This window comes from Gadus morhua, chromosome 20 (genome assembly GCF_902167405.1).
Source record: "Gadus morhua chromosome 20, gadMor3.0, whole genome shotgun sequence".
Classification (NCBI taxonomy): Eukaryota; Metazoa; Chordata; class Actinopteri; order Gadiformes; family Gadidae; genus Gadus; species Gadus morhua.
This window is the reverse complement of record NC_044067.1, coordinates 12,134,912-12,149,546: the sequence shown is the minus strand read 5'-3', so window position 1 is coordinate 12,149,546 and position 14,635 is coordinate 12,134,912. Positions and strand designations below refer to the sequence as shown.

General features: G+C 44.5%; 1 protein-coding gene across 1 annotated transcript; it reads left to right on the top strand.

The window, feature by feature from the left end:
• Nucleotides 1–19: 19 nt before the first annotated feature.
• slc12a8 (solute carrier family 12 member 8) lies at nt 20–14,175 on the top strand. Its single transcript, XM_030343518.1, is given in 18 exon segments — nt 20–2,435; nt 2,656–2,780; nt 3,467–3,613; nt 4,053–4,244; nt 4,866–5,103; nt 8,761–8,868; nt 9,320–9,407; nt 9,764–9,782; nt 9,784–9,852; nt 10,785–10,901; nt 10,903–10,932; nt 12,311–12,577; nt 12,579–12,981; nt 13,069–13,166; nt 13,330–13,366; nt 13,369–13,446; nt 13,690–13,747; nt 13,866–14,175. Coding segments are annotated over 17 exon segments (2,229 nt in total). The 5' UTR covers nt 20–2,435; nt 2,656–2,666; the 3' UTR covers nt 14,032–14,175.
• The last annotated feature ends 460 nt before the right edge of the window (nt 14,176–14,635 follow it).

The following is a 14,635-nucleotide window of genomic DNA, read 5'->3' as shown; positions in this document are numbered from 1 at the left end:
TGTGTGTGTGTGTGTGTGTGTGTGTTCCGGTTAACCAGTTAATTTACAGTACATTTAACTGGTACTACAGCATCACGATGGATGGAGTCCTTGGGCTCACACACACACACAAGACCGATAACACACACACCCCGGGCCCCAGGACTCTCCGCCTACTGGACTCCCTCCCCCTCTCCGTCCCTCGTTACAGTACAGTATCCGGGGTGGCAAGGGGTGGCAGCTGCCACCCCCCAAAAAATGCTTGCCACCCAGGTTGTTAGAAGTGTCTCCAATATACATTTATTTAATGGTATTTATTTTTTGCTACTGAAGCTGTTGATCTCATTGGTAACTTGTTTAAGTTTAAGAACTAAAATCTTTATGTCCCCCCTCCCCTGTAAAATGGTTGAGTCCATGAATCCTATTTGCTCTCTTCTCACCGTGCGCATCTGCCGCTTCATTCAAATGAAGACAGAAACGGTTTGAAAGCCAAAGAACTGGAGACAAGCCAACTGTACGCTTGCAGTGATGAAAAACGGTACAGTACAGCTATAACTTGAATCAAGAAAATGTGATGGGTGGTCGCATGTGTCTTAATCTGTATGCCTGTTGTGTTCGTGTGTGGACGAGTGCGTGCTCGCCATTGACACTGATTGCGATTGACGGTGGGGTTTCGAGATCGGACAGATCCAAACGCACACACACACACGCTTTCACAGTGCAAAGGCAGGAGGTGTTGCCCCACTCTCAGGTAACAGACAACACAATTACTTTTCAAACGATCGACACCACATCAAGTCCAGCCGGCGCACAATGGGACCGCCCAAACACGCAACTCCACAGGCAGAGAATCCACAAGCCCTTTCCTCGTAGCTCTGAGTCGTATGAATATTAACAATGACAACCCATCACAACGAGGTGATGTAAATCAATCAAATATTAAATTGATTTAATATTAATCAAAGGGAGAGAAAATAAGTATTAAATTGGCTTTTCAGTGGCTGTTTCCCGATGTGCTCGGATGATGGGCGGATCATCCGAGGGGAACCACACTGAATCATTAAGTCTTTTGTGTAGAGATGGACGGGTATAGATAGACGCAAGACTGACAGACAGACACACAGACAGACACACAAAACTTAAAATATAGACAAACAGAAAGATAGACACAATATGTTAACTGTTTTCATTAGCGATTGGTATAAATAAGTACATATAGACACCAGGCATGTGTGTTTCCAACAATAAAAAGACTTGACTTGACTTTGTGTATGTGATTTGCCACCCTTGAATTTAACTTGCCACCCTTCTGCCACCCCATGTAAAATTTTCTAGAATCGCCACTGTGCCGTGAGTGATGCGATGCGCCCGTTGGCTGCGTCCTCCTCCCGGGGTCTGAGCTGTGACACCTCCCCTCCCCGATACCCTTCCGCCCTCCCACATGTGTTTGTGATGTTCTTGATATGTTGTTTATGTGCTGAGGTGTGTTTTTTCTAATCCCTACACTGTGCCCCCCTTAGAGGAGCATAGTTTAGGTATTCACTTTTTTTTCCCTCATTACCCTCTTGTTTAGCTTTTTAGTCTCTCCATCCTGTCTCCCCACACTGTCTTTTATGTTTCTTGGACGGAATGTAACTGGTAAGTTACTCTGTAACATGTGCAATGACAACAAATAAAATCCTATCCTATCCTATCACATGGTGGCGGTTGTAACGCATTTTGAGGAACACATTGAATATTTTATAAGTAATTTAATAAATGTATGTTAAGTGCCATAGATAATAAGTAGCTTTAACATTATCCGGAAGAAAGGATTCCATAGGCTGGCCCCCAAAAAGTCATCCCTGCTGAGCCCCGAATCTCCTCAAACTCGTGGTTTATAAAAAAAAAACGGACGAATAACTCCGAGGTCGCATGCGTCTTTGTAATCCCGATAAACGAATAATGGTAGACTGCCAAGTCTGCCCACTGGAACACCTGCCAAAGCTAACAAACCTCGATGACGCCAACACACATCCTGGAACAATAAGGGAACAGCACGCGGCCTGTTGGCGTTTCGACAAGCAGCTGGGACTGACGGAACCAAAGGTATCCCACGAAGCCGTCCCTTTCTGCTGATTGTTTACTAGTGGTGGCCTTTTTAATGGCGGCCTGTATTCCAGAAGGTAAGGGGCCTCCTCGGCTGTGACTTTAAACTCATCCAGAGCAGTTTAAACGATGATAAACCTTAATACCAGCATCTTTAATCGTTAAATCTTAATTCTAGTATCTAAAAACGGCGTTTTAAATCATTTGTTTGTATGTTCATGTACGTTCACACTATTTAAACTGTCATGTGAATTATAATATTGCTCAAGGTCCGGGCTTCTTCAGGGACAGACGTGCATTTATAGCCTCTCACCTCAGCACACCTGGCGCATCCGTGTAGAATACGGACCTGTTTGAACGATCTGCAAGTGAGTTTCAAGCAACCATTAGATATAATGAATCGGACGTATTAGATGTTTTAAAGTAACTAAAATTTAACTTGGAAAATTATATTTCAACTTGTTTTGGCTGTTTCATTCATAGTTTAGGGAATCAATTAGCCTGATTTGGATCTTGACGTGCGCCGTGTGGTGAATGGAGGAAACTGGCTGACATTTGCTTCGGAAATGTAATGAGTTATTCCTTTAGGTGGGATAACGATGGACAGGAGTGACAAGAGGAGCGCTACATTGGGGAAGACGAATGGTGAAGCGTCCACCTCCAACAGCATAAACAACAGACACGTCCGCGATCTGTTCCATGAAGAGGCACAGGTAGACCGCCACCTACTGAACCCTGGGGGTACTGCTGTTTACTGAGACATGTTACTGTTTATGACTTAACTTTCATTTCACCCATTTTCTTCTGTTTTCGGCTCGATTTATATCTTAATCCATAAAGGTGACGGAATAGCTCTACTAGGCCTAATGTCACTAAATATTTAATGACTAAACAGTCTTTACATAAGCTAATCTTTAATCGTCTCCACTCATAAATAGCCATTACTGATGAAATTATTTTATAAGGATTAACCCTTGAGATGTACCTTCTCGTTTTCGATGGGGTCCTGAACAAAATGCACCAAAAACATTCCAGACATACAGACAAGATCATCAAGACAGAAGCAAACAGCCAGAGAACAAAAACACAAACCAAACAACAACAAAAGACACAAAGAGCATACATTTACAACATAATACATAACAGGGAATAATGATTGTTACTGTCATGTCTGTGACAATTGGTGTTTCTGCAAAGAGGGAAATCAGATAAAGTTGGAAAGGTGTGAGGGTCTACATTTACAGTCGGTATGAAAATGAGTTGCCAGGGCATTACTAAAAGGAGGATAGATTTGAGGATCTAAATGGCACTGCTAATATCATGACAAAACGGGAGCCACATGATATAAATCGCTCTGTGTTCAACCATTGTTTGTGTTCCCATGGTGGTGGCTGACCAGGGGTGTCCAAGGCCCAGCCAACCGTGGTGGAAGGTCCAGGTGTTCGTCTGGGAGCCCGTGCTGTTTGGCACCTGGGACGGCGTCTTCACCACCTGTATGATCAACATCTTCGGCGTAGTGCTCTTCCTACGCACCGGCTACCTGGTTGTAAGTATACACCATGAATATCGGATTGAAAATCTCAAGTACGAACCCGCTTTTACGGCTGGGGGGCTTCAAATTGATGCTGCTCTTTTCTGCTTTTTAAGGTTTGTATTTACTCTATTATTTTACTATGTATTCTACATAGACTTTTATTGGATCTTTATTCTTTGTTAAAACACTTTGTTACCCTTGTTTTAAAGAAATAAATAATAATAAGCCTAATAATCTTTAAACTATAAAGATTATTAGTTTAAGTATTAGTGTTATTATTATGACAAACTTCTCGGGACAGTTTCCAGTGTTATCTTGGCGATCATAAGCATCTTCCCGTGAACGCATACTCAAACGGTCCGGACCATAAGCTTGGAGGATTCATGACAGTGACAAGCAGATAACCGGTGTCTTATGTGTTGTGACGACCCCACCCCATGGTGTCCTTCAGGGCAACACAGGAGTGGTGCTCGGCATTGTCCTCGTCTCCTCGGTGGTGCTGGTTGCCCTGGTGACCGTGATGTCGGGCATCGGCGTATCCGAGCGCTGTGGCGTGGGAAGCGGCGGCGTCTATTCCATGATCTCCACCGTCCTGGGGGGCCGGGTGGGCGGCACGGTGGGCCTGCTCTACGTGTTCGGACAGGTGAGGTTTAATTTGATTTAGTGTGTGTGTGTGTACTTTTAAAGAGTAAGCTCCCCTGCCAGACAGGGATCTGGCAGGGGACAGACCTTGACCACAGGCAGACCTGTTGTCTGGTCTGTGGGGGATCTGTTGTTGGGCAGTGAGACAAAAAAGGGCCATTTGGGTTTGGAGACAGAGGTCTTTGAGGGAGGAGGATGATAACGGGATGAAAGTAAACACACACATTGTTCGATGAACTACTCAAGAGTAGTGGGGTATAAAGACGGATGTTTGGCAGGCAGGGGGATCAAAACAGATTAGACGGTAAACATATTATACTGTCTGGCGATTAATTCAATCTTCAACACCGGTCTCAGTGATCGAAGCCTCGAGAACGTCTCCCCTGGCTTCACTAAAATATCCATTACCAACATCATATGTCAAAAAGACTTCCTTGTATTCCGCCATTGTTCATGTCAGGGGCGCTCGGGTTATCAGTACAAGGAAGTCATCAAATGGCTATTAGTTACTCATGCTTTGGTGAAGCCAGGAGAGACGCTTGCGATGGTTTATTCACCCATTGTCCTATTTTTAAAGTGCTAATCTTTTTTGTAAATGTATTTGAATGCATTGCCTTGGCAGTGTGTGGCCGGAGCCATGTACATCACGGGCTTCTCTGAGTCTGTGGCCGAGCTGCTGGGCCTCCAGAGCCAGTGGGCGGTGAGGGGCATGTCGGTGGCCGTGCTGCTGGGCCTGCTGGGCATCAACCTGGCCGGGGTCAAGTGGATCGTCCGCCTGCAGCTGCTGCTGCTGGCCGTTCTGGCCGTGTCCACGCTGGACTTTGTCGTCGGCACCTTCACACACTTGGACCCAGGTAGGGTGACGGGGGCAGGGAAACGTCATTATGCACGCACAAACGCATACACGCACGCACGGATACATACTCGCTCACACAATCGCTCCTACACCAAGGGCGGGAAGGTTGTAAGAGAATGCTATAGCAACCTAAAAAGGGTTATTCAACTACCAATACGTTGGTTTGTCAGTGCTCAGAGTCCCTAAGGACAGAATGATGCCTCAATTACAATTACAATTAGGGCATTTAGCAGACGCTTTTATCCAAAGCGACTTACATCGGTTAATACACACATTGACACACCGACGGCAGAGTCAACCATGCAAGGCGACAGCCAGCTCGTCAGGAGCAGTTAGGGTTAAGTGTCTTGCTCAGGGACACATCAACACTCAGCTAGGAGGAGTAGGATAGAACTAGCAACCTTTCGGTTGCAAGTTCATCTCGCTCTGATAAGACTTCTCACTTTTTTTTCGGTGTCAACCAGTAGGTGGCAGTGTTGGCTTGAGTTCGGCCAAGAGCCCAGTAACTTACAAATACATTTACATAAGCCTAATTTATTTTATTATTATTGTTTAATGCCTGATTGATCAATTTTGTCCGGTTAAAATGAGGCTGCCTACCTTACACAGGATATGAAATATTGACGAAAGACCTCTTCACTATGAAGTGAAATTGTCAATTAAATGGTTTTATTTTGTCCTTAAAATGCTTTGTACATATCTTTTTGTGAGATAGGATGTTTCTTTTCTTGTTTTGCTTGCTGTCAGGAAATCTTCCTCCACATTTCCTGTGCTCAACGATTATCAATTTCCTGTCCGGGGGGAAGAGGAGTGTGTTTTGCATAGTAGCGGTCTTTTCTTTCGCTCACGGTATCAATACTGGGATGCTGTCAGATTAGGCATGATTAAACTTAATTTTGTCCACACACACACACACACACACACACACACACACACACACACACACACACACACACACACACACACACCCACACACACACACACACACACACACACACACTTGTGGAACACTCATTTTACAGGACTGTGGTTTGGGGCGGAGGTGCAGGAGTTCTCTGCATTTTTCAAATTAAAAGCGGCCGCATGCTTTGTAGTGACCTCATCATTGGCACGTCCCCAGTAAGTCCCTTAACTTAACCAGTGGGCACGGCCTAGCCAGCCAACGCCTATAGGGGCACAAAGACTGGGTTCCTGCCAGAGGAGACTGGTTAGCAACATACACTCGCCACACACAATGACGCCTCTAATCGAACACGAGGATAGCCACAGCGCGGCCAAAGCATTCTCCGGCCATAAAACTATTATCGTTGGCTCTATCTCGTGTCTGTACCTTTTTTAATGGTTTGCGTAAGATCGCGATAAGCTCTACTAGTTAGAACCTCACAAGCAAGGTGGAGCTGTCCTTGTCGAGGGTCTGGTCTCCGTCTCCCATACCGAGCGTTAGAGTGATCATGACAAGGCCTTCCTGTGGTCCTGTGACCCTGCTGTAGCTGTCAAGGGTCGCTGTGTGTGCCTTCAAAGTATCGGCTTTTTTTTTTTATTATGAGAGAACAGCATAGCAATGGACAAATAGAATTACAGATGTTTCATCTCTCCCTTCTTTTTTTGTGCTTCCCTCCCCTCACATCAGGTTTCCCAGCCGATACTCAGGCTGCGTGTGTAAAGATTATTTTAAAGGGGAAGTAACTAACCACATCAATGCGTATTAGATATTTATTGAGTTTCCACAAGCTCTTGGATAAAAAAAAATATATTCACTCTATATCACAAAAATTTAATGGGGTTGCGTATACACGAGGTAAAACCACAACCACAATAAAAACCACAATGACCTCGAAAATAAATCAAAACAACCAAAATGACAATAGTAAGAAAACAATCTTGATTAAGTACTGTTCAGTTGCATTTGCTGATTCTGTGCTCACGTCATGGGACCAGACCAAAACCACCGAACCGTAACCAACACTTAGCAACGCCCAAGAGGTCATTATTAGACAGGGGGGGGGGGGGGGAAGATAAAAGAAAGTGGTTTGTGGCAGTCAATTCAGTGGGGACGGCTTTGAACCTTAAAGTATTGAATTGGAATCGTATCCTTAAGCCACCTTCCCTGTGTACGTGGATCTCAACTTAGGACTCGCTCTGTCACTTCCTCTGAACTCTGTCCCCGGTGGAGCGGAAAAGCCTTGATGTGCTTCGTCACGGGTCACGGGAGCGCAGGCTGTTGACTGCCACCCAGCCACGTTCAGGCCGCGACAAAGGGAATATGCGGGGACTCGAGCCCTTGGCCAAGTGTCGCTGGGCCAGAGATAGCCACATGGCCTCTGGCTGTCACTGTAACAGTAAAGGGAGGTCAAAAGCCCTCGGGGTTATTGGGTTCTGTATGTGTATGCTCAGTGGTGTTTGTAAAAATTATTTGCAATTACTTTCTTTTTTTTTCTGCTTACGTTTTTATTCGTTTTCACAGGTTGAAATATACTTGGACATTCAAAATGAAAATTCAAATAATACAATAATATTAATGAATAAGCAGTTGTTGGAGATGGGACATATTACGTATCGGATGCATTATTCAACCTAAATTAGGTATTCATCTAGTCTACTTTCTATGAATACATTTGCATTTTCTACTTAACCAAGATTCCTTGAACTAATTTAAATAAACAATTTTCCCCATTGTTTTGATATATGGTTATTTGTTATGCATTATTTGTGTGCAATCTACTCCCTGTGTAAATCATGACAGCAATTGCATTCTGAAATCACGTCAGACCTTAAATGCATTTTTCATGTTTAAGTCTCACACCACACACACCCTCTCTGGGTGGGGAATGCACTCTGCACTGCAGCTGCTAAAGCTATGTTATATTCTTATTGTTTGGATAGAGGGTGTTTCCTTTGGTTCACAACATGTACAAGACTTTATTGAATTTGGAATTTAAAACCGTACTTAAAGGTACTGCTCAAGAGAAATGCTTGGACCTCAAGTTCTGGTTAGGGTTCTTTTTTGCTGCTGTCTTTTTTGTTAGCCTTGGAAGCAGCACAACTTCAGAAAAAGGGCGGCAACTTCCTTTTGGATAAACATGTCATTAATCTGTGAGAACACATTCTTTTCCCATCGCAAGATAACCAAGGGGGGAAGTAGCCAGTGTTTTAACTTAGGTAGGGCTCAATATTTGGCTGCTGATCTAAAATGGCCCCCACTGAAAATAGCCTCTGTAGATTAATGTCCTGGACACACACACACACACACACACACCCACACACACACACACCACACACACACAACACACACACACACACACACCAACACACACATACATTGGCAACGTGGGCCTACTGTCTTCATTTCCAGCTGTCCACTCTCACTGGAGCAAAACACTTTCCTCATAGCACCTGTTTGAGTCCCAGTGCAACCGTCTGTATGTCCAGCATTCATGGCCTAGCTTGGAATAAGGGAGGTGAATAATGCTCTCACAATGAAACGTTGTCATCCCCATATTCATTAAATTCTCGCTCACTTCTATAACATACCATCAGAGTCTGGTATTTACCGAATACATGAGCATTCGTTCATGGAAGCATTTTCGTTTGGTTCTTGGATGAATCCATTCCTAACCATGAACTAAAGGTTTTGACCCTTGATGTTTCTCTTTCAGGGCACGGTTTATCGGATACACGCCAGAGCTGCTCAGTAATAACACTATGACCGATTATAGCCCAGGGGAGAACTTCTTCACCGTGTTTGGGGTCTTCTTTCCCGCCGCCACAGGTCAGTATTAGCACCATTGTTCTAGGATTAGGGTGGTCCCTGCTTGTCCTAGGGATAAGGTGGTCTCTACTCATCCTAGGGTGAGGATGCTCTCTACTTGTTCTTGGGTTATATTGAGCTCTAGATGTCCCAGGGTCAGGGTGATCTCTAATATCCTATAGGCTTAAACGCAGATCTTCTTTTCCTAGGGTAAGGGTAATCACAACTCCTTCCTATGATTAGGGTGATCTCTACTAGGGCTATTTCAAGAAACACACCATCTCCAATATCATTTTCTTTCATATATCAGTCTGATACATGAACGAAATCAGTCTGTTCAAAAGGTTCTGGATGCATGAAATACAATACAATTAGTTAGGCTTATTTTGTTTACACTTATAATATGCACATTTCTGATGCAGGATTTAAAAAAGAAAAAAAACGTTCAAATTGTGTGTGTCTGTGTGTGTAGGCGTAATGGCAGGGTTCAACATGAGCTCAGACCTCCAGCGGCCAGAGCACAACATCCCTGTGGGAACGCTGGCAGCTGTCTTCACTTCGTAGGTCCCGGTTTTGGTACTAGATAAAGCATCTAAACACAGTGTCTTACTGGAGTCTCTGTCCAGACCAATGACAACACAAACACCCAACAGACAGAACAAAGACATTGTGCATTTAGACTAAGCTACTTGTTTGGGATAGGAGGGAGACATGGGAGATATTTCTACAGTAATGGTCAAAGATTACTGACGCAAAACCCCCAATAAACCTGGGTTGGTGGGGACTGTGGGGTCAGATGTTTTTGCTGCTCTGTTGGCATTTTGTACCAAATCCATCTCTGAGATCTCCATTTTGTACCAAATCCAATAGTGAAGTGAATAGCCATTAACCAATGACCACCTCTGGTGACCCACAGTTGGTTCCTGTACCTGGTGTTTTGTCTTCCTATTGGGGGCCATCTGCACCAGAGAGGTGCTGCGTGATGACTTCTTAATCGCAGAGAAGGTAACCCTCATTCCCTCTTCTTCTTGTCTCCAACGTCATAATGAAACTTCATGCACATTGTTTATTGGGGAAATGGTGCTGGAAGTTTACAATTTCTAAATAAAAGACTATCACCTGACTCTTGTTTTTATAGGCATAATCTTGAGGGTTCCTAAAAAGTTAAGATGCAGGTGTTGCTAGGCCTGATAGTCTAACAATTAGGCCACAGTGTGAAGGTGAAGATGATATTCAGCCACATGTTTGATGCTATAGGTTAAATAGACACCTACGGTTAGTTGTGTCCTTTTCAGATAGCCAAAGTTGTGTCCTTTTCAGATTTTGGTGCGTGTTTTCAGCCAAGTTTTGGTGTGGTTTATTATGGGCCACTGAGAGTGATAATTTGAGAAGCCTAACTCATTGATCCTCATTCATTTTGCGGATGTGAAAAGTTTCAGTGAGAAGTTGCTGGGCCTTCTATGGTCTGGGCCCCACTGATGCAGTTGTTCCCAGAGTCCTTCACAACAGCCGCAGCTAATATAGCCAGCCATTACATATCTCAGTGGGTTTAGCAGGGCTACAATCATGAGGCAACACACACACCGAACACCATAAATGTCTATTCAAATCTCCTTTCTCTGCTTGTTCCTACATCCTGAGATAGTTCAACACATTAGCTAGGGCCCAATGCTATCAGTGGAGGATTTGTGCTTCAATATGTGCACGCATGCGTTTCCTGAAACAATGGCCCGGCCGAGCGGGCGTGATGCATGCAAGTCAATACCATTGTGTCGGATCTCAATTTGCAGCAAATGAAAAATGGTTTCTCCCAGATGAAGGTTTTCTGTTCCTGTGTCGCTTCAGAGAGGTTGTTTGGTCTGGCCGAGGCCACGCTGGACAGGGTGTTGACTCTTCCTCTCCCACCCCCTCACTTGTTTGTTTCCCTCTTCCTGCAGGTCTCTTTGGTGGGTTTCCTCTTTCTGCTGGGCCTCTACGTCTCCTCCCTGGCTTCCTGCATGGGCAGCCTGTATGGCGCACCCAGGATCCTCCAGTGCATCGCCCAGGAGAGGGTCTATCCCGGCCCTGGCCTTCCTGGGACACAGGGTGGGTGGTTGGCTGGGTCCTTCTACCGGAGATTTAAGGGCTTTATTATTCCCCAGGGAGATCATTCCTGACATAGGAACTTGGTTGTCAAAATAGAGAATGGAAAAAAAAATATATATATACATAACAAACTAATGATTTGACACATAGATACACTACACTAAGGTGGTACAATATACCGAATTGAACTAAAGCTATTATTTATAGATATCAGATTGAAGATGAAATACTTTGATATGAAAAACTAAATGTGTATGCAGATAGTTGTTACACATAACGCACTTCAAAATGTTTTTTAAAGGGGGACATCATGATCTAATCTATGATGGATTGTGTTACGTAGTTTTGTTCTTTATGTAATGCTGTCAATCTCCACATCCAACATGGGAGCCTTAATGGGTCCGTGTTGCCTTGGAGGCTGGATGTAAAGTGGGGTGTGGTGGGTGGAAACACTGGAGAAAGGGTGAGTGGACTGACTAATTATAGAGTAGTTGACTCAACTTCACAGAATGGAAGGAACTGATTGCATCATCACAGCCATGACTTTTGGGACATTAGTGCTACACCACTCCCCCAATACCTCATATAACACATGCACGCACACGGACATAAACACACACACACACACACACACACACACACACACACACACACACACACCACACACACACACACACACACACACACACACACACACACAACACACACACACACACACACACACACACACACACACACAGGCACATAACACTGGCACGTCACACACACAAAACCCTCTCCCGGTTTCCCTGTTACCTCCCGTAGAAGCAGTCTAGTCCTGACCTCTCTAATTGGGCTTGGAATGAGCCCCAGACATCTTGGGCCAAATCAAAGCTCCAGAACAAACGCAGGAAGGGAGGCAGGCAGGGCCCAGCCCTGGTGAGCCTTGGAGGGTAGCCAGTCTCAGAGTTGATGCTAGTTTAGCTCCACAGCAAACTGCTATTTCTTCTTGAAATTGAAAGGTTTACTTAAGCTGAAAAGTTATTACGTGTATGTTTTTTAAAAGACTGGGGGGAAGCACAATTTTTTTATGTACTATTTTTATTTTGATATAATTAATCTATGCTGAAATATAATGATAGCAGTGTTTTTTACAGAGATATTTATTCCTCTAATGAATATGTCATGACGGAGAGGGATGCAGTAGGGAGCGCCTTGCACATGTGTGAAGTAAATTATTTTAATTAGAATAAAAATAAATAAATTGGGGCACTTTATTTTTTGGCTTGGGTGACTGCAGTCAAAAATGGGAACACCATTAAGCCAAAAATACTTACCACGACTAACACAAACGTGTCTTTCCTCATATAAATCCATGGTCCATCCCTGGCTCTGACAGAGAGGGCCCGACCGGACCCCCGTGGCGGCCATATGCCTCACCACCGTGTTGACCATGGCCTTCATCTTCATCGGCCAGGTCAACGTGCTGGCTCCCATCGTCACCATCAACTTCCTGCTCACCTACAGCTTCGTCGACTACGCCTACTTCAGCGTGGCCATGGCCTGCCGCCGGCTGCCACCGAGGGCCAAGGCGGACACCCTGCCGCCGGCCAAGCGGCTCCACCTCAAGCCTCTCCTGGAGGTCCACCACCAGAACTACGGCTCCGGGAAACCGGAGTCCCGCCGCCGGGAAAGGAACCCTGCTGGAATTCACCCAGGACATGGATCGGATCTTCTCCCTCGACGCCAATGAGAACCTCAAGGTGGAGAGCGACGAGGGGACGGCACCAGCGCCCAGCAGCAGCAGCAGCAGCAGCAGCGCGGAGAAGAGCAGGACAGCCAGAGACGGTGCCAAACAGACCCTGTTGGAGAGCTTCAGCTTGGACCAAAGCTCTAACCTCTCCCGCATCGAGGAGCCCCCCCGTGGGGCTTCGGAGGCAGAGAACGGGTGTGGAGAGGACGCGATCGCTGGGCCTGTACCTCTACCAAGGGCTCCACAGGTGGAAGCAGCTCAGAAACCATCCCTTGGTCAGCAGGACCTGATGGCTTGCCCTCAGAATCCAAACACAGGTGACCGGCTTCATGGCATGGATGGCCCGTTGTTTTTGATGTGACATTTAATCAAGTAATCCTAACCTATTCTAAAATCTTTCCAAGGAGCCGTGTTTAAGCTGGATCCCCAGGGTTCGGACATCAGAGCCACGCCTGATTCGTCGTATGGAATCTTCTGCAACCCCTGGGTTGCTCTGATTGGTGTAAGTGAAATGGTAGAGAACACTGTCCTATCTGCAGTACATATGTACGGCAGTATTAAATCAGTATCTTGGATTACTTCTGGTAGGTAGTTTCAAACATTACCATTCACATGATTTATATAATCAGTCCAATGTCGGTAAACGTATGATTCCTCCCTTCCAGGCGGTGTGCTCCATCCTCATAATGTTTGTTATCCAGTGGTCTATGCCCTGGCAAATATAATGGTGGCTTTGATGCTCTTCCTTTACATTGGGAAAACAAGTCCTGGACTACCGGGAGGTCATTACTACATTTCCTTCCCCTTGCTCAAGATTTCACTTTGTTGTTGTTGTTGTAGCAGCTAACAAAACAGACGTTACATAGTGCAGGTTTAAACACACTGGCTTTATACACAAACTAATTCACAGTCTTGATTATGTTGTCGCAATTGCCAGTTGGTTGGCTCGGTTTGGAATATGGCAATTTGATTTAAAGAGCTTGTTCTCGCCATTGTTTTTGATTCAACAATCTTTCATTCTACAGGAACTGCAGCTCAATTCAGCATTTTATCATGCCTAAAGTTGTCGCTTGCACCATTGGAAGGTTTTTAAGAAAATTGGCACTCTATTTATTTAATTGTATTAATTCTTCAAGTTCCTAAAAATGTATGCATACAAATGTGACTCATGTCACATTTTTCACATTGTAATGTTTTCCCTTAGGAGAAAGGCATCTCTCAGAGACCAGATGGTAATGACCCCATCACTGAGTTTGGTCGGCATGGAAACAAGGCAGTTGACAGAAGAAAATGCAGACTTTGCCTCACGCCATCGCCATCACCAGTCGTCTTACATCGAGGATATGCGGCTAGTGCAACTTCACTGAATGACTTGTATATACTTACTGTTACATGTAATGATGGATCTACCTGCAAACTTGCATATCTTACTGTTTTCTCAGTAACCAAATTATGGGAAGTTCACTGAATATTTAAAGGATATTATTTAAATAAAATAATGCAATTGTCTTCCATGTTACGAGCTTACTTTCCTCAAGGAGTTTCACAAATTTATTAAGGTACTTTACTTACATTCTAACTAACTGATTTTTTTACTGAATATTTTTTTGTTAATATTGCCCACTATATTTTAAACAATTCATGTTGAAAGAGGGATTCTGTCATGGATTTTTTTATTGCAGTTTGTTCTTCCCTGTGCTCTTATTGGGAATGGGCATACTTCAGTAGTTATCAGGCCTCCTTCCAGTAGTAAACTAAATCACTATTCTTGTTTTGTTTTTTTTATGGTCGAGTAGCTGTTAAAATCACACACAAAAATAACTAGTTTCTAGTGCCTTGGGGACGCTTTTCTTACTTGGCAAGCATCCTCTTGTCCAGAAGCTAATGCACTTCCCAGTGAAATAGCGGAATTGGGTGGAAACCACTATCGCTGGTGTTTGTGGGAGGAGCCCAGGCGCCTGGGATGTGATA